The sequence below is a fragment of the Nylanderia fulva genome, unplaced genomic scaffold (genome assembly GCF_048542155.1).
Source record: "Nylanderia fulva isolate GAGA-0341 unplaced genomic scaffold, ASM4854215v1 Scaffold26, whole genome shotgun sequence".
In the NCBI taxonomy this organism is placed as follows: Eukaryota; Metazoa; Arthropoda; class Insecta; order Hymenoptera; family Formicidae; genus Nylanderia; species Nylanderia fulva.
Genome location: NW_028190325.1, coordinates 1,383,605 through 1,402,957, shown reverse-complemented (window position 1 = coordinate 1,402,957; position 19,353 = coordinate 1,383,605). Strand labels below are relative to the sequence as shown.

Genomic DNA, 19,353 nt, shown 5'->3' with positions numbered 1-19,353 from the left:
AAGAGGCATAAGTGAAGTAAGTAATACATACCATCGATGGTCTTTATTCTCTAGGAGAATAATACAATGTATACGTCATAGTAATTGACGTCATGTCAAGACTGATATTCAATCTCGAGAGTATTATTCATATGTTCATCGATCGAGATGTAGATCTCGATAAAGTGTCACTCTATGTATTTAAAGTTGAGTTAAACACCAAATTGCGCTCTGCAACTTTTTAAATAATTAATTAACATAATAACAATTATATATATAAATATATATTAAAATTTTCTCTCATACACTTCCAATCTTTCCATTTTCTCAAGCTCTTGCTATTTCTCTTTCTCATCCTCATTAGCGAATCCAATAACGATATAATTAATTTTGAAACATCATGTTCACATTTATTTTTAATTCGCATTATTTTCTAGTTATTTCATATAGTATAAGCTTTCTTATAGAATATATTGTAAAAGACATCTTTCTTTGCAAAAATAATTTTATCGTAATAAATATCAACAATTAATATCTTATGCTCCAATTATCGCTACGGAAATAAATATGTAGAAATATCAAAATCAGATAGCGTATTAGGTCCAAATTGTTTACTTATCAAATACTATCTAGACGCGATAAAAACGCGTTTGCTAAAAATCTCGAACGAATTCCTACGAATTTTGAAGAGTGATGACATCCGTGCGACGACGAATTTCCGGCAGGCTTTTAAAAATCTTTCTTCTTTTTTTCCTTGCCTACAAGAATGTTGTCGTGATAACTAATTTCTTGGCCGGCAACAGCGGGATGCAAATAATGCGGCTCCACGTCGATCTTTTCCTTTACGTCCGAGTCTAGTACCAGAGAGTGATGGGGTCCGCGATGTAGGTGTTGTTGCTGTTGTTGCTGATGTTGATGCTGATGCTGATGCTCATGCTGGTGCTGATGATGATGTTCGTGCTGGCCTTCTTCTTCGTCTCCCTCGCTATACTTTTTAAACATCTCCCGCAGCATCTCCAAATCGATCTTTTCCTCCTCGAATTTGGCGAATTCCTTTAAACCGGATTCGTTCAGTTTCTGCGACTCTTTAAATTTCTTAAATAGTTGAAGAAATCGTTCGTTAGTCTGAGTTCCATCTCTAGTCGTGTTCTTCGAAGCATTCAAATTCGGATCTAGTAGTAAATCTGGTGTTTCATGTGCTACATTTACGTTCTTGTCCAAGTTTTCCTCCGTCAGAGACTGCAGCAGAGTATTGTAGTCCGGTTTGATTTTTGAGGTTTCCATACAGGAGCTGCAGGAGCAGTTTGTGATAATCTGCACTTTCTTCTGCATGGTCACTGGATTTTTCTGCTCGTCTTTACAGTCTAGTGTTACCTGCAACGAATAATACAAAATAATCTTTAATAAGAAAGTTATTGAGAAGTGGCAAGTACTTGTTAACACTTTTAAAATCTTATTAATTATATTCTACATATATAAATCAGTTTAAAATATTTTGTTATATTTAGTACTAATTTGATCACAAATTAATATTGGATTTCGATTTAACTTTTTGGTCAAAAACAAATAAACGTGTTATAATTTTTTTATGACATATTAATTTGTGTTATTTATTGTAAAGATACGATTTAAACAAATTGAGGATTTCCTAAATTTAATTTTTTTAAATTAGTTTTGCAAATAGAAATAATAAACAGGTTGCAAAAAAATATGATTGATTTACTAACATATATATATATATATAAACTAAAAACAAATAAAAAGTATCCAGCAGATAATAATTAAGTGACGCAGTTTAATTAAATTCGGGAAGTATTATTATTAGATTACGGAGAAGTGCGTTCTATTTTTTTTTTAATTAACATGATAATCTTTCTAACGGATATAAATCATTTATTTCAAAATCTAAGGAACAGCGTTACGCAATGTGATTTTTAAAAGAGATAAAATTTTAATTATCAATTATTTTTAATCTCATTTCCTGTCCTACTTCATATACTTACAGTGTGCCAAACGCTGTCCAGAGGTTGGCAAGAATCGCAGTAAGGTCTTATGAGATCACCGGGTGCAGAAGGCTCGCTATGAGGGACCATATACGAGAAACAAGCACCAACGCATACATTATTGTCCAATTCCTGTGAAGAGCACTGAGGCCATGTCACTACTTGCTTTATCGGTGTTGTTTTGCACCAGCTATGCTTATCTGGATACAGCACGATATTGTGAACCTAGAGATTTTATTAGAGTCAGTTTTATCTAACATATCTATTTAAAGATAAGCTGAAGAAATTATCTTATTATATATGTACATAATTTTTCCAAATTTATTAATAATAATTTTTTTAAACTTAATTGTGTTTGCATTATTTATTATAATACGGATTCGAAAAGGATCAAAATGTCTAAGACATACCTGCATTTTATTAATACAATTTATCTGTATACATATCAATAACAATTTGTCAAGCTTCTACAACATTAAATTCTCTCTTTTAATATTATGAGAAAAGGTAAAATTTTTTGTACAAGTTTCAGCCAAAGAATATACAATTAAAATAAATTAATTTTCAGAGATTTTATCAAGAGACGAAGACAAACCTTGTGTTCACGATGAGCATCGAGCTGAGCGGAATGCATCATTAACAACACCATTATTGTAGACAGCCGTCTTATCGTCCCCATGATTCCTGAAACAGTGCAAAGAAATAGAGATATTCAAATCGCTCCAATATTGGATACAGCAAGTAAAATAATTCACATATCTAAGAAATCACATATTTATTTCTGTGAAAATGAGATGTAGTCATAATAACAAAATTCTTTACATCGCCGAAGAGTTATCGTGGTGGAAGTAGAATGATGAAGAGAAGAGAGAGCTGGTTCTGAATGCAAATTTTGATCTTTTCTACGAATTGGCGAGACGATTGCAGTCTCCGATGTGTCAGATGTTTTGGAAGATTGTGATTATCTTTTCGAATGAATAATAGCGCAACGTTACTATAAAAATCATTAAGATACGCTCATTGTTAAGAAATGCTCAGAGGTTTTCAAGTTCAATGGCCAGACGAAATTGAGTTACAGAAAGTTAGCAAAACGCAGTAAGAGAGAGAGAGAGAGAGAGAGAAAGAAAAAAAATTGCACTCTCTTAATATTTATAAACTTTATTCATATAATTACAGTATGTTGATGATGAGAGAGAACCAGATTTTAAAGTCGCGATATTAAAATATCAATCTAAGCAATTGTGTAAAGTGTATAAATGTGACAGAGGAAGATAATATTTGAATAAATTACTTTCACTACCGGGAAGAGTTAATTAGATGGTTCGCGCGCGCGACCTCCAAGTATCCGTAAAAAGACGCGTTGAAAGTTATGGTCCGCCCGTTTCGGCGCCAACGAAGGAACGAGTTCTCGTTGTCGAATGATGGCGCGACGTGGTTCATTCATAGATCGTTAGTTAAGGCCGATCCTCCGATCTCGATGTGGCATGCTCGAGTTTAAGTTTCCGAGATCTCGAGATAAAAGAAGTTCTTGTATCCTCGAAGCTTGGCGTATAGGCGGGAATTCGTCGTAGACATCCCCGCCATAAATAGCGGCGGATTTAAAGCAACGAACCTGAGAACGCGATGAACTCCTTCCGGCGATGTAAATAATTTTAAAGTCAGGGAATGCCTGGACGTGAGGCGCCCGCGAAAGATAAAAGATAGAAGAACGTGCTCTTCATTTAAATACAAGCTAAAAACGATGGAGATTAAGATTCGGCAAATAAAAAAATTTTGCCGACGTAAAAGAGTAAAATAAAGTTGACACGTAACATATAATTTATCTCTTTTGAGATAATTTAAATATAAAAGGGATTACATGTACACACACACACATGCACACGTGCGCGAACTTGGTGGCAATTCTAAGGGGAAGAATCAAGAATAGAAAAAATACCGATATAAAATAAAATTGATAAAAATATATACATATGTTTAAAGAAAATAATATACGTAGATCTTTATATCAAGCACAAAAAGTTCCAAGTTTTTAAATATGCTTGTTACGAACGTTTCGACTTATCGAAAATTAAATCTTCCGCGATCCAACCACAGCTACATCGATACGAGTGTCGAATCAGGAGGACGTGGTTCCAATTACGTTGACTTCGTCGCTTTTTCGGCTGCTCCGAAAAAAAATGAACTAAAATCGTGAGATCCCGCGACGTTGCATAGGTACTCTCGTGCGTTTGTCGTCCTTCGAAGGATTCACGTCCTCGTCGTCGGAGCCTCGTCGGACTCGCGAGCTGAATTCCTGACAACGGCAAGAATCTTGTCCCTCGCCGGACAATTGGTCGCCGGCATTTCCAGAGAGAGGATCGATTTTTCGTCTTCGTCGCCGTTTTGCTCACGGATGCATTTCGATTCCGATCTACCCCTCCGTCTCTCTCCGCGCGTCACCTCATTTTCTCCTCGTCTTCCTTCACATCTTCTTTTCCTCTTATTCCCCCGTACATCTCCCGTTCCTATGAACGCATTCGGTTCGCAGGAGGATCTTTTTCTTTGCTCCTCAACGCAACCCTTCGTTCCCCTTTATTCTCACGCAAAATCTCTCCGATCTCCCGTCTTTTATTCCGAATTCCGAGAACTACGATGCAATCGGGACTACGCCGATTTTATCAATTTTAGAGAAGCTGATTATCAGAAGTGACCTGGAGGGAAAATAGTAATTTGTGTTTTAAATATTCGATGGATCGATCCGCGATTGTCGTAATCTATGCGATGAGATTTTTCAATAATACCGTCAAATTTATCGTATCGCAAGGATGGATCTTATTATTCTTGCTTGGGTTCTTGTTTACAGGATGCAACTTGAGAAATCCGGAGAAACGTATCACGTTTCAAAAATTAGGCCTCTCGAGTAATTCTTGTTGAATCACCCTGTATGCTTCGAGACCGCAAAGGTGTGGGGCAACACGATGCGGCCGCCCGTCTCATTTCTACGAGCGGAGATTTGAATGACCGAATAGGATGCAACAGGGACGTACTCGAGCTTCACGAATCTCGCGCTGGACCTGAGACTTATGAAAAGAGCCGCGATAAGACTATCGTAGCTTGTCATCACCCCTGCATTTATCCCGAACAAGGAAATAAAGTCAAACAATAAATATGATATAAAATTGAGATGCACGTGAAAGTCTTCGTAAAATTGAACTTTGTATACCATTCTACGAAACACTTAACTGATTTGCAGTTTCAATCAATATTTTACAAACATTTAAAATTCATAATCTTATAACCATGATTAATCCAATTTGTCTGTTTCTTCATATCCGTACAGAATGATAATTCAGAAGGAATATTAATCATCCCCAATCGATTCGACAATCATTTTCTGGCTAAAACTATTTAATATTATTCCCACACATATAATTCGATAAAAAATACATCCGATCTGGTTCTCTCAATTATACAAGCGCAATGATCCTCAGCATCTCTAATATCACCAATGTAGGCATTTACTCCTAACAGCTCACATATCCGAAAGAGAACATCCAGAAGATGTTTGAACGTCCTCTGAACGTTCTTCGGGTGTGTTGTGCTATAGGGATACATTTTGCCAGGAAATAAAGTGGCTACGGCCCTGTGACGGCCGAAGCCAGAAGTCCAAAGCTCTTTGTTGCTGCGCCACCTTCTCTTCTCGCCTCTGGGTCCGTGTCGGTGGCACGGAGGACCTACGAGGCCCACCTCCTTCTTCGCCTCCATCTCGGTCCCGTGCCTTCGATTTGCTCGTGTCCTCGAGAGAAGATAGATAGAGAGAGAGAGACAGAGAAAGAAATACGATGGGAGAGAGCAGGAGGACAATAGGATCGAAGCGAGAAGAGATGAACGAAGAGAGAGCGAGAGGGTCCTGCACCCAGCCGCGAGATTAATTTGATTTTCAAGCAAATTTGACGCGCCCCCGAGCCTAGGCGGTGCCGGCACAAAGAGCGCCGCGCCTGTCCGCCCATGTGTGTGCCATGGTCGAAATCTCCGACGGTTTTCCATCGATTCTCTCCCCCGTTGATCCTTCTTTATCTATTCTCCGTCGACAGCGCAGCGCCCGATGATGCGTTCGTTATAAAAGCGCGATACGTATCGCAGGCGTTTTAACGTTGAGAGCGTTAAATATTAGATCGCGTATAGCAAACGTCGAGATAATGAAGTATACATATCGATGACATCAGCAGCGAGGAAGCCATTGCATTTTCTTTGATCAGCTACGTTCTTACGAACGCACACGTTTCATGTAATTGATAGAAAATCATTTTATAATTCAAGCTAAAATATTATGTAACACTTGTGTGTCGCTTTCATTATTTTTGATTAAATAAAAAGGAAATCGGAAGAGGAAAGTATCATCAGCTTTGCTCCAGTCTTTTATGATGACACCGAGTTATCGCGATATTAAAAATATATATTAATCATTGCCTAGAGCTGCATTTTGCGTCAGAGCACCGATAAGTGTATCGAGGAATAAAAGGAATAAAAAGTGAAAAGAGATCTCATATAGTCATCCGCATTTCGTGGACACTCACAGATTTTCGTACATCTTCGCGATCGAAACTTTTCAATCTATCGCGTATAATCTTTTCTCTCTCCACGTAACTCCGACCGGTCCTCTCGACAACCATAAGCGACATATATGGTCTGGCATGCAGGGGTCACGGGTCGCGAGCGAGCACTAACGACGATTTGTTTCGTGATGAAGCTGTCCACGGCGAGAAAAAATATTATTCCTGCCTCTCTTCTGGTGCGTGTCGGATTCATGCGTGCGCCAATCTATCCTGCGGTCTCGTGTATAATATCTCGCCGGGGGAGAGAAAGAGAAAGAGAGATCCGAAGTTCAATCTCCCGAACTTAATGATCCGGTGCATGGCCGAGCGATTCGGAGATGACGGCGAGTGATATATCCATAATTAGGTGTCTCGGCCCTTAATCTTCCCCATTGATTTTAATGAAAATCTCCACCTCCTGTTTTGACATACCCTAATTTCACATTTTGCTGGGACGCCGGCGTGTCCGATATTTTTCTTTCTATTTCCTTTTTTTTTTGCTTTTCTTCGAGGTATCGGGCGAACCCTGGGCGAACTAATAGATCGCCCGCGGATACACAGGGTGAGCTTGAAAGATCGAGGAAGAGTAAGGAAATAAAAGAGGAGTCGGCCGCGCGAGGGTGCGGATCGCGCGATATCCAAAGGAGGAGGGAGAAAAAGAAAGAGAGAGAGATTGAAGAAACGAGGGGTTCTTAAGGGAGAACCAGGAACGGGCGGGCGCGCAAGGGAGACGGACGGCGCCGAAAAAAGGAGTTTGCCAACAGCACCGGGGGATGCCCCGAAAACACGCTGGACGTGTGGCGCCATTTCGGCTCCTTTTTTTTCTCCTTCTTCTTCGCCGTCGCCGTCCCCACCGTGTGCGTGGGGGTTTTTTTTTCGTGCTTTTGTTTCTTCGCCCATACTAATTCTTCGCGAGCTGCACGGCGTGTCCGGAACGCGTGTGGAGAACGAATCAACGGAGTCCGTGAGAAGGGGTCGAAGAGGAAAAACGAGCCAGGCGGAAGAAAACTTATATACGAGCTTTGCTCCAGTCTTTTATGATAAAATAGTAATAAAAAGTGCTCCGGTGTTTATTTGATTTGAATTTATTCGCCAAAAAGTATCATATCTTTTATATATACGGAATATTTTTCTATATCTATAAAAGACACGGAAAAACATAAGGGAGGAAACTTGTTTACCCCAAATATTGATATCGAAACAACCGTGTTGTTCTTCTTCCGTTAGTTCAATTTCCGCGTTTGAAATAAAAAGTTAAATTCGCTTCCCTTGCTCTTATCCCACCGAGTTCTAGTTTCATATCGAATGTCGAAAGGAGGTGGAGGTAGATGACGAAAGTGGCCCCGCGTGCGCGCAGCACACGCGACTCGTGTGCGCGACGCTTTAGGGGCCCCCTTGGCGCGATGTGGTTGGCCCCCGTGAGCGCGCGGACCACATACCTGCAAACGAACGCTCTTAAAAGGGAGGGCACAGCCAAAGAACAGGTCGTTAAAATGTAATGACATTGTTGTTTTTAATGCTCGCCTCTTTAAAACGGGCCCTTTCGTCTTCCTCGAGCCTGCCCGCTACTTCTGGCGCTACTAAATCCCTCTCTTCCCCTTTGATCCGCCCTTTCGCCCGCGGCCGAGACCCCTTTAGCACTCTTCTCTTTTCCTCGCTCACGCGAAAAATAAGGAGGGACAAATTGCGAATTATTTGTCCTCTTTCGATCGGTGTTGTTGTTTGAAAATATATCCAGTTACACGTTCATCACAATTTTTCTGTAGAAAGCGCTTCTTTAATATTTCATATAAGAACTATTGAAGAAAAACGTGACATGTTAAGAAAATGCCTCTATAATAATAACAGAAAATGTTTACAATAAATGAAAAAATATACATGACAGCGTATGTCTTACTGAAAAAAATGTCGGTAGCATAATTTCTTTTCATAAGAAAGAGAAAACGAAGAAGAGTTTAGAATCCTATATCCTATCAACAGATCAATCATTATTCAATGAAGATTTTTGTATCGACGATACATTTCTATGCACGTGAGAAATATTGCAACGTTTGATCGGCGCGACTGACTCGGAATCGAAACTCCGATATTCTCGCCTTGTCGGACACCTATGAAATCGAGCAATTAAGTTGGACGGTAGCTGCGAGCTATGGACCAATCGCGGACAGTCTCTGTTAGAAAGGAACCGATTATGGGTTCGCTACCGCGCAACAGTTTAGCTTGGAACTTAACTGTTGCGTCTAAGAAGAGCTATCATTAAGTCTGGAATAGGGGTCTGAGGGCATTTAGGATTAGTGGCCGAAGCGTTTTGGATAGGGTGCTTCTGTATATCGCTCGAGTATTCAGGCCCCACATCCACACTTTGGAAGAGAACCGCGATCGCCGTAACTCGATCAGCTGGTGTTGGATTCCTTGCTTCTCAAAGCAGAAATTTATCAAAGATATCCAAGATATTTACCAATACAAGCCTCGAAGCGCACTGGTATTCGTGTGCGATAAACTACATAAAGTACACCATCCTCGGTAATAGAATAAAATGTTCTTTGAATAACAGAGCAAGAAGAGACAGTTTTCGCTTTCTCAGTGAGAGACGCTCATTAATTCGGAAAAAAACTCTTAAGGAAGGCTGCAGAACAGAGCGTTAAAATGTATTTAAGAAATTAAAAGAAATATAAACTATACCATTTATACCATTATTTGAACCCGTCCATATTTAGTGATGCCTCTAAATGATTAATATATAATCGAGCACTTGGAATGGGAACCGAAGCTTTCGCAATCCTCCATTGATTTATACAGAATTCCGAAGCAATGAGAGTACGTCGATCGCGCCGTACGTACGCATACGGATAATACGCGTGCATGTGTACGTTGCTGCGTATATATATACACACATATATATATATATATATATATATATATACACACATATATGTATGTATATGCACACGCGTAGGAAACGCACGCATTCAATTCACGAATGCACATGCACACAAGTACACGCGAGCACGAATGCGTTTCGAATTTCGCAAGAGACAGACGATCTCTTGCTGAATGCAGACTCTTTCCGACGAGTCAGCGATTTTCGCAAGCTGCTCGTCGACAGCTGGATCAGGTTCGAGTCGCAGCAGCCGATGAAAAAAGAAGAAATTATTATTTTAAATGAGTAACGTGAATCGAGTCGAGCGACGCTCGCGTCTCAAGTCTATCACCGATCCGGGAAGCCTTGGCTCTTCTGCAGAGGGACTGTCACTCACCTCGGTTTGCACGTCACCGTTGTTGTCGCTGTCTCGCCCGCGAACTGCGCACCAACGCGCTGCCGGTTTTCTCGCGAGAGCACCTAGAGCAACAGGTCTTCTAGTCACCGCTGGACCGACCAGGAATATTGCCTCTCTCGCAAGCGGATAAAGAGAGAGAGAGAGAGAGAGAGAGAGAGAGAGAGAGAGAGAGGGTTCGTAATCTTCGGGTTTTCTGTTTCCGGTCAGATAGATCCGTTCGAGATGGAGTACGAGAACCTCGACCTTTCAAGTACTTGAAGGCTTCCGATATCACAAGGCTGAGAGCCGAACCGAGCTAAGCTGAGCACGAAACTGTGCTGCCGATCTCTCGTGTTCCGTTCTCCTCCAGAACCTCCCGCCCGCCCGCTCGCAGCCTCCATCTCTTCTTCTTCCTCCACCTCCACCACCGGGTTCCCCTTCAGCTTCTCCTTCTACTCGCGGTGCGCGCGTTCGGTTCCCGTTCCGTTCTCCCTCTTCGTCGATCTCGCGCCTCGAGATCGACATTCTCCGCAGGTGCGACAGAGCCGAGAGAAAGGACGGGGGCAACAGCGAGGCGAATGCGAGAACGGGGAGAGAGATCAGACCGTGTGTGAGCAAGAGAGATTTGCTGACTACCACCTCCTCTCTACAGAAAACGCGTCGCGTGTACTGTAAAAAAGCATACCGCCCGAGGCGTTACATCGCGAACCAGTAAAACTTGTCGTACGCCTAGCATCGCGCGCACTCATCGTCCTCGTCGTAATCGTAAGACCGGACCGTGCGCAATCGCCCGTTTCAAGGCGGAGCGCGATGCGAAGGTGACGAAGAGGAGGATTCGGGGATGATGAGCCGGGACGCCAGGTCGCGCGCCTCCACCGACGTTAACGAGATCACTAGGGCTGCTGCCGGTCCCTAAGAATTCGGAGCAGCTGAAAACTGCTGGTTCGATCGTGCTTCCCTCTCTTTCTCTCTCAATCTTGGTCTATGATTCCCGATATTTATCTATACGGCTCTTCAATATTTTTTTCAGAGACTAGTATTTTGCTTACATTTTTGTTCAAATCTCTAAATGTAGTTACATAAGAATGTTGAAAATATAAATATGTCAGATCATATTATATAGGAACTGAGAAATTAAAACATGAAATAACAATCAATCATTTGTACTGTTAGTTGTACTTGCGCAACTATGTCGTTTCTATCAATAAATATGCACTATTGTCGTTTGATCCGCTTTATCGCCGGTCCTATGACATCTCTCACGTATTGCTGCAGATCCTTGCACTTCGTCTCCGTGTTCGTATCTTCGGAGCTACCCCAAATGATCATGCCGTCAGCGCCCAGGCTGACAATCGTGTTGATCGTGTTCTCCGTATCTTTCTGCGCGGACAAATTTCCAGGATCAATATTGATATTTTCAAGATGTCTCGAGAAGTTCGGAAGAACTCACCTCACTGAGAAATTCATCTCTGCGATCTTGATACTTGAACCAGTGATAGGGAAGAACTTGTTGTTTACGAGAACTCTTCTGCGCCATTCGCAACGCCTCCGACACTCTACCCTTGACGAAGCCTACCCGATCCACCTCTTTAATCTCCTGCCTTAAGTACACAGAAGGCATGTGCACGTCCTCGAGTGTGAAAAGCCAAGATATTCTACGAAAATTATTACCCGTGATTATCCGATCCTCTGAAACGCCGACCGTCCTTTTATCGCTCTCCGCGATTAGATAACACACCGCGTGCGAAAGTGCGAGTCGCTCCGATTTTTAGCGCTCTGTACTATTCTCCTTGACCTATTTAATCGTAAATATCTCGCGTAATCTCAATACGCGATCCATGCATTATCATAAATCAACCGGCGAATTAAACAATATAAATTTTATCAGGCAATAATGCGACCAGTTAATACCGACTTCAATGTTAAACCGCGAATAACGCGAGATTATCTACCCAGTCAGAAATAATCGGTCGAAAAGATGTCGAATCAATATCGATTCGACCAATACGGCATCGATTCAACATCAATTCGACGTCGATTCGACGTTGATTTATCAATCATTTCTGACTGGGTATTAGAGATCGACCAAGCATAATGACGTTCCGCGTAAAGCATAATAACGCACTTACATATGTATGCTACTAAATTATACCCTCGCTATCAGATGTCGAATTATCGATTCGTCGGACATATTACTCACTCGTCGTTTTCCGCCATGGTCTGCCGATTGCAATGCGCGTTGCGTTGGCCAGGACTATGATTGAAGCAATGCGGATAGCCGTAGTAACCCCAGGTGGCCTTAGATCGAAGCTTATTCGCTACCTTCAGAGTTTCCTCCATGAATATCCTGCCGTGTTTTTCGAAACGGCGCTTTGCTTCCTTCTTGATAGCCGCGTCGCTCCAAAGCGAATGCTTTTCACGTTCCAGTTTTATGGACAGAGTCTTGTAGGGTTCGAGGGAGGCCCAATTTTGCCGAAAGATTGGTCGCCAGCTCTCGAAGTCTATCACACCGACACCGCTGAATGACTCGTCAGGGATTTGCTTGACCAAATGCTCCCGGAATATTGCAAGATGTGCCTTCAAATCACCGTCTTGGGGAACGCCACCGTTTCTTTTTGTTACAACTCCTGGAAATACAAAAACTGATAAGAATGATAACGTAAAAATTTTGGAAAGATTAAAAAATTGAAAATAGAAGTTATAAATAAAATAGAGCGTCTATAAGAGATGTCTGAAAAATGTTTCATAATCTTTTCTAGATGTGCTTTGGAGCAATTTTATTTATGATGACAAAATTATTTTCGATTTACCATTTTTATCGGTCAACAGCGCCGGAAACATTCCAGGATCATAAAGAATCGCGATCTTTTCACCACGAAATGTGTCATTTGCATTCTGATGAATTCCAAAATCCTTAAGATCTTCGAATTTCACACCGTATTTATGGCATACAAAGCTGGGCACGTTCCAATAAACGTTGAATTGTCGCGGGTTGCCTTCCTCAGGAGTCATTGCGCCGAAACTGGATAGAAACAAGAGGTAACTCGTGGACAATGACACCGGTTAGATAAGATATTTTCGGGTAGTCGGACTCGTACATTTCGCGTTTATGGTATTTCTAAAACCGGATTAGCAACCCTCACATCAAACAATTTAGTAATTAAGTAACCAATGAAATAATAAAGCAATACAAAATGATATAATTTTCTTGCAGAAGTGCTACTAGATTCATGATAGATATGTTAAAATAGGAAAAACACAACATTTAAAACTTAAAATGAGAAATTCATATTTATATATATATATATATATATATATATATATATATATATATATATATATATATATAAATATCCCAGAAATTTATTTAATTATTAATAAAACTAAGATACCGCGCGCTTTTTACATCTAACAGATACTATAATAAGGAACAATTTTACGTATTTATACTATGTAAATAAAACTAAACTTTCTTTCGTATAAAGTGCGCGATTTTGAAAGAGTTGAGGAATATATTTTTCAAGCAAAAAATACCCGAAGAAAGTGGCGGCCGCGATGGTTGCAAAGGTAGAGATGAAGAAATATCGACACGATAACATCATGGCCTGCTCGACGATGAAGTTTCGCAGCAGGTCTATATGGATTCCGATGGGAAATTACAAACTGATGATTGAGAGTCCTGTGGTGTCGAGGTGCTACTAATTAATAAATTAGTAAAGTGATGCCAAGTAATAAAGGTCCGCGCGTGAACAAGGATTCCTCACAATAATCAGACTAGAGTTAATGTCGTTAGTACACTAAGAGTGCAACTGAATTCCGCTCGATTTCAGGGCAGTATTTATTCTGCACATCGTGTCTGTCTCGTGTCTTCCCCACCTACTCGTCCACGCCTCGTAGTGTTATCTGGCTCCGGGTATTGTTTGATGATTCGACGTTTCCGCCTTTGCATATATTTCCCCTTGGATTTCTTTTTTGTGTCCTTTCTTGTTTATTACTATGACACTGTACAAAAGACACGTGGGTGTCAGTAAGTCATTCATGGCTCTTGACGGACGCCTATTAAAATGCAACTAACACAGTGCAAAATCGATGCAAACGTGTACCTCACCAGGAACTTTCTAACATAATAAAACACAATGTATTGCAATGTATTCTCTTACGAAATAAAATAGGCCCTCTTCTTTTTTCTAGAATAAAACACTTTCTAACACTCTTTAAATAAGCGATCAGAGTTAACAACTAAAGTTTCATCATTAGATATATACTCAGTGAGAAATCACTAGTTAAAAAGACGTCGAATTTTTTAACGTCCTTTACACCAAATTTGGTGTAAAGTAGCTATAACTACTCGTAATTCAAAGGAATTTTCTTACAATGACAAAAAATATTTTGTTGTAAAAATATTAGTGATATGGAATATATTCTTTGACATATAATACTAAAGAATGTAAAAAATATTAAAAAATATATTTTGTAACTATTTACTAGACGTTTTTCATGAAAAGATATAAAAATATCGAGTCTGTTATTATATTTAAGTTTGATAAAAATAATTGCGAACAATTTATATATTTACGAAAAAATATTTTAGTATAGCATAAATATATAAGTAAGACATTAATCAAATGTATTTCTTTTAATTTTATAATATTATGAAAATTATTTCTTATGTTTGAAGCACTATTTAGAAGATTAATAAAAATTTGATGCGTATAAAAAATTGTTCGAATTAAATCAATAAATGTTTGTCGATATGGATAATAAAATTATATTATACTTAAATGTTATATATATTTAAATAGATATTAAATGTGATACTTGATATAGATATTTAATTATATATGCAACGGTTAATATAAATACCATAATATATATTATCGACAAAAAAGAAGTGCAATTAAAATGGTATCCAATTATTTTGTGCGTCATTATAAATTTTCTCACATAAATAAAACATCTCACGTTTATAGTTATACATAGCAGCCATATTTATTGCATCCTTGACTCAGTTTTCCTGATCATTATTTAGCATTAATTAAACAGGTCGACGTTTATATATCGGTCTAGAAATTTGAATAGCTTAAATGTACATTTTCACATCTGAAAAACAATTATAAATGAACCTGCAAACAGATGTATTAGTTATTATATCATTAGCAATATCGTTAGATTGACAATTTATATGTCACTCAAAGAGAAATGAGATGCGTGCATGTCTTTTACTGTCTGTTACTGACGGTATTGATCGATTGTTTGTACATGTAACGGGTCTACAAACTTATCGAAGGTTGGTCGTTTCTCGGATGTCGTCTTCCCATTTAAAAACAAAATGTAAATTTTAACCCGTTATAATGGCTACGGGTTTTCTCTTATCTGCGGAAAGACCTTGTCGCGTCAGTAGTGTTCTAGGTTGCAATGTGACGTTTGTTCGTAATAATCATATTATGACAAAAAGTATTGTTGTGCGATCATCTTACCTCGAAACATGCATATAGAATAAAGAAATTAAGCTTGTATCATGTTACCACTATATGAATAGAAAATGTATGTGTGATGTAATTACTCAGCGAATTTAAGCGAAAAACTTTGTGAAATATTAATAGCTGATATTTTGCTGCTTCATTAAAATTATATTATGAATATATAATTTATTAAAGAATGTAATTTTTTCTTTTTATATTTTTCCGATAACGAGAATTAAATAAATATATTTGATACTGCAATAAAATAATTTTTTATATGTTAATTTATATCTATAAAAAAGTTGATTTCTACAACTAATTTTGAGTCTTGCAGAGATCCCTAATCAGAGTTAAAAACGAATTTTTGTTATATAATTCTGAAATCTACAACTATTATATATGTTGTTAATAATATTATTATAAGAAATAATATTTACTATAAAATACAACTTAATTATAAGTATAGATATAATAATTTGAAATAGGGGAGGAAAAAGGAATAAGAAACTTAGAAATAGCGAAAGAGAGGGCAGAATAAAATCATTCTCGATAAATTACGTTTTATTTTTAATTTGTCTGTCGCACTTCGGCATATCCTGTATCATCTAATTAGCCGAGATGTAAAGGAAAAACGAATAAAGAGTTACTTGGCGTCTAAGAGGCTTACATTATTGAAAATTTTTCACTGGTGATGGGATGGCCTCCCATGTATAATCGCAATTGCTATTAATTGCATGATACTTATCTACATTGTTCGAATCACGCAGGTACGTATATACACGTGCGCTGTACAATGCACAATTTTCATAGTAGTCCCGCTTGCGTAAAGTCCAACCTAGAATGTTCAAATGCTCCAACGACGAAGACAAAAGTGATTTTCGAGAGATCGAGTTATCTAATCGATTGTCGATGTTTCTGTAAGAAAACTCGTATTCTTTTCAATCACTATAGATACGTTTATTATTTTCGCCGGTAAGAAAAGTCGCATTAATTTCCGTCAGACATTGTCATCTTTACTGCTTTTATTCTATTGCTCTATGAGTCCATTGTCCGCTCGTACTTTAAACGCTATCTCTCTTGCGAGAAAAAACGCAAGAAACTCTTTCTTTCTCCCCCCCCCCCCCCTCTCTCTCTCTAGAAGCTTACTGGAGCACGAGACCGATTTTGCCGGGTGTCATACTAGGGCAACGCCAGTTATATAGGTAGTACTGAAGATTGCCATCGCCAATTCCAAATTTGAGGGGCTCTAAAAATTCCTTGTTGTCCATAAGATCCAACGCGTTAAATACATCAAAACCCAACTGTGAATAAAGACCGTATGTTTAATAATCGTTCGAAAGTTCTACGTGAAACACATAAAATAAAAGACTTACATCACGTGCAGATATTAAAGCATCCATCATTAGTTCAAGCCATGGCGTCACGGTAGACACATTGTAGAAACTGTATGCGGCTTTGAGAGTCTTGTGTGTCTGATGATGCATGATAGAGCTCGGCAACGTGTAATAACTTACCATATCGGTGATCTTCCCTTCCTTCTCCACTACAAAACTGTTAATAATGCCGGTTCGTGGCAGGAACCAATGTTCGAACTCTTCAGCCGAAAATGTCGGAGCAAGATCGAACTTTTCCAAATACTTGAAGATAAATACATTGTGATAAAATATAATCATAAATCAAATATATGGTATAATCGATAAACTTTGCTTTTATACTTACTTCCATTAATATCTTACGCGCTTGCGGTATATCTGTATAAACCAACTTTCTGAAACCTGGTACCTTTGTATTCTCTGGCAGTTTATATAGCTTTAGAGTTCTCTGCATCGTCATGTTGCGAGTAAGATGAGAGAACTTGATATCGATTAACTTCTTTGGATTCAAGGATCGGTGCCAATACCTATAAGGTATATATATATATATACATACAATTAATATTAATTTATTAATTATTAATATATAAGATTTTGAATTTTATATATTGACCTGCAAGTTGCAATAGGTTTTGGCAAAACGACACCGGCAGTATACACAGCCTGAAAAATGCCCTGCAAATTCACTCTCCTTGTAATTTCACGAATCAATACAGGAGCGACTCTCTTCGATCTTAGCTTTTTATGTACGCATAGGAAATTGATCTCCACCATTTTTTGAATGCTAGAAACATTTTCAACATTACATTACGAAATCGAATATTGTGCAAGCATGTAATACTCACTGATTATAGACACGTAGAGTGGCTGGTATAGCAGAGATAAAACCGACAAGACGTCCGCTCTTGCTCACTCGCACACCACAATGCCATTCCTTGCACCAACCAGGAGGTTGCAGCGCCCATTTCAAAAAATTGGGAGGATAATCAAATCTAAACATCGCGTCATCATCTTCGACATAATTCTCCGAAAGTAATGTATATAATTCCGATAAAACCAAAGGATCTTCCAAGTTCAAGGTATCCCATTGAAAGTCGGCAGGTAATGAATAAGGCTCTGCTCTAATAGATGTTTTATCAGGTTCAATTGCCTCGTTGCGTACAATTTTTTCATCTGAAAATCAATAACCAGAGTTTCTTTAGAAAAAAATATTAATAACAACAAAATAAATCTTTTAACTGCTTATTCACCCATTTTTGGTACTGGCTGAGTGTTCCAAAATTGATAAGGTTTCTGCATTGCTTCCTCCTGAGTTTTGGCAGGTTTTTGTTGCATATTAAATACCTCCATCGCCATCTGAATCTCTTTGATGGAGATATTGCATGCACTAGACATCTCTTTCTCTTTGTCTTCCTTATTGTTGTTGTGATTTCCACTGGCTGCGTGTGCTGCTGCATGTTCTTTTCTTCTTCTTCGATCTTTCTTTTTGCGACTATAATAAAATAACAACATAGTTCTATTATGGTTTTTCAATAGACAAATACAGTTCTCCATGTATATGTACATAACGTAACAAAATGTAGCAGGAAAAAGCATGTTGAATAATCGTTATAATACAATCAGACAATTATGACGTTACATATACATATATAGCAGGAATATAGATTTATACATATTATGAGCAATCATAATAAAGTGCAGTTTTATTTATACATGCATAAATTGACGATAATCAAAAGCTGTCTCCCAGTTATACGTTACATATATCTGTCAATAAATTAAATTTCATCAGAATGAAATGAGATCACGAGTGACAAAGCGTAAGAATGAGCAATACATGAAAATGTCTTTCCGAGGTAAAATTCCACGTAATTAGTTCGAGAATCGTCTGCGTTTTACGCTAAACCGTTTTATGCTAAAAATTCGCGATCGTATCTCGCCGTAGCGATACTTGTAGAAGAATCGTTAATAATTATGCGGCAAATCGTGTCCAACGAGGATCGTTTCTCGAGCGAATATAGGTTAAGACGAGGAATATGTGACGCAAGCGATCACTAGGACGTCGTATCTAAAGCGAATCCGCGATTATTTAACAAAGCGAAATGTGTTTCTCCTGTACCTCTTGTTCGGCTGATCTGGAAGCTCGCCTGGTGGCAGCTCCTCCATTTTAATATAGATTTTCGTTGCGCATACGACGTTCACAGTCACTCACAGTGACGCTGCTGGAAAGTGTCCGAACGTCTTCCCAGATGGAGGGATGCTTGTACGCATGCGCAATAGCGCTGACATTAAAAGCGTCATGAATATAAAGTGTTATGAATGCTCATCAAGCATATCAAATTAGATATGCATACATACATGAATTTCGCAAAATTATTTTACATATGAATTTAAACTCGAATGCTTCATAAACCTAGGTATTCGGTAATTTTATCTAAAAGTCTAGTATTATTTTTTCATTGCTTAAAAAAAATTCATTTCTCTTGTTGCGATATATGTATTTATATCTGCAAGAAAACATTTATAAAATTAATATAATGTTTGTTGATTTAGATGCTGCCTGTAAATAGGAGTTTTGCATATTTCATATTGTATATTTACTATCCGCAACGTATCTCGCGTATCACGAGCTAGAGAATATATCAAACTATATCCGGAATCCGCGAATTTCGTTACACGTGTGTTATTAATTAACCTAATAATAA

The 19,353-nt window shown here is 38.6% G+C and overlaps 3 protein-coding genes across 4 annotated transcripts; all 3 read right to left on the bottom strand.

Annotated features, from left to right (window-relative positions):
* Window positions 1-17: 17 nt before the first annotated feature.
* On the bottom strand, window positions 18-10,174 carry LOC146722883 (uncharacterized). 2 transcript variants are annotated; one of them, XM_085483661.1, is made up of 4 exons: window positions 9,814-10,174; window positions 2,578-2,666; window positions 1,983-2,207; window positions 18-1,353 (listed from the first exon to the last, which is right to left on the bottom strand). In XM_085483661.1, the coding sequence occupies exons 2-4, from the start codon at window positions 2,659-2,661 to the stop codon at window positions 709-711; spliced, it is 954 nt and encodes a 317-aa protein (XP_085339787.1). In that variant the 5' UTR covers window positions 2,662-2,666; window positions 9,814-10,174; the 3' UTR covers window positions 18-708. The 2 variants fall into 2 exon arrangements, with proteins under 2 accessions (XP_085339787.1, XP_085339788.1); XM_085483662.1 differs by lacking the exon at window positions 9,814-10,174 and adding an exon at window positions 4,033-4,088.
* Window positions 10,175-10,778: 604 nt separating this feature from the next.
* On the bottom strand, window positions 10,779-15,402 carry LOC114939033 (hyaluronidase). Its single transcript, XM_029313258.2, has 6 exons — window positions 14,776-15,402; window positions 13,348-13,815; window positions 12,624-12,835; window positions 12,014-12,440; window positions 11,264-11,468; window positions 10,779-11,193 (listed from the first exon to the last, which is right to left on the bottom strand). Exons 2-6 carry the CDS (start codon window positions 13,413-13,415, stop codon window positions 11,029-11,031), a joined length of 1,077 nt encoding a protein of 358 aa, XP_029169091.2. The 5' UTR covers window positions 13,416-13,815; window positions 14,776-15,402; the 3' UTR covers window positions 10,779-11,028.
* Window positions 15,403-15,818: 416 nt separating this feature from the next.
* On the bottom strand, window positions 15,819-18,894 carry Nmt (N-myristoyl transferase). Its single transcript, XM_029313018.2, has 7 exons — window positions 18,768-18,894; window positions 17,899-18,140; window positions 17,494-17,821; window positions 17,262-17,432; window positions 16,995-17,175; window positions 16,649-16,912; window positions 15,819-16,576 (listed from the first exon to the last, which is right to left on the bottom strand). The coding sequence occupies exons 1-7, from the start codon at window positions 18,812-18,814 to the stop codon at window positions 16,418-16,420; spliced, it is 1,392 nt and encodes a 463-aa protein (XP_029168851.1). The 5' UTR covers window positions 18,815-18,894; the 3' UTR covers window positions 15,819-16,417.
* Window positions 18,895-19,353: the final 459 nt, after the last annotated feature.

Excerpts from the sequence above, each read along its gene's own strand:
- LOC146722883 (XM_085483661.1), bottom strand. The coding sequence starts at position 2,661 with ATGGGGACGATAAGACGGCTGTCTACAATAATGGTGTTGTTAATGATG. Across the intron at positions 2,208-2,577 it reads ATGCTCATCGTGAACACAAG|GTTCACAATATCGTGCTGTA; the intron begins GTTTGTCTTCGT and ends TAAAATCTCTAG. Across the intron at positions 1,354-1,982 it reads TGGACAGCGTTTGGCACACT|GTAACACTAGACTGTAAAGA; the intron begins GTAAGTATATGA and ends TATTCGTTGCAG.
- Nmt (XM_029313018.2), bottom strand. The coding sequence starts at position 18,814 with ATGGAGGAGCTGCCACCAGGCGAGCTTCCAGATCAGCCGAACAAGAG. Across the intron at positions 17,176-17,261 it reads AAACCTATTGCAACTTGCAG|GTATTGGCACCGATCCTTGA; the intron begins GTCAATATATAA and ends TATACCTTATAG. Across the intron at positions 16,913-16,994 it reads CGCGTAAGATATTAATGGAA|TATTTGGAAAAGTTCGATCT; the intron begins GTAAGTATAAAA and ends TTTATCTTCAAG.
- LOC114939033 (XM_029313258.2), bottom strand. The coding sequence starts at position 13,415 with ATGATGTTATCGTGTCGATATTTCTTCATCTCTACCTTTGCAACCATC. Across the intron at positions 12,441-12,623 it reads GCTGTTGACCGATAAAAATG|GAGTTGTAACAAAAAGAAAC; the intron begins GTAAATCGAAAA and ends TTGTATTTCCAG. Across the intron at positions 11,194-11,263 it reads GAGATGAATTTCTCAGTGAG|AAAGATACGGAGAACACGAT; the intron begins GTGAGTTCTTCC and ends TTGTCCGCGCAG.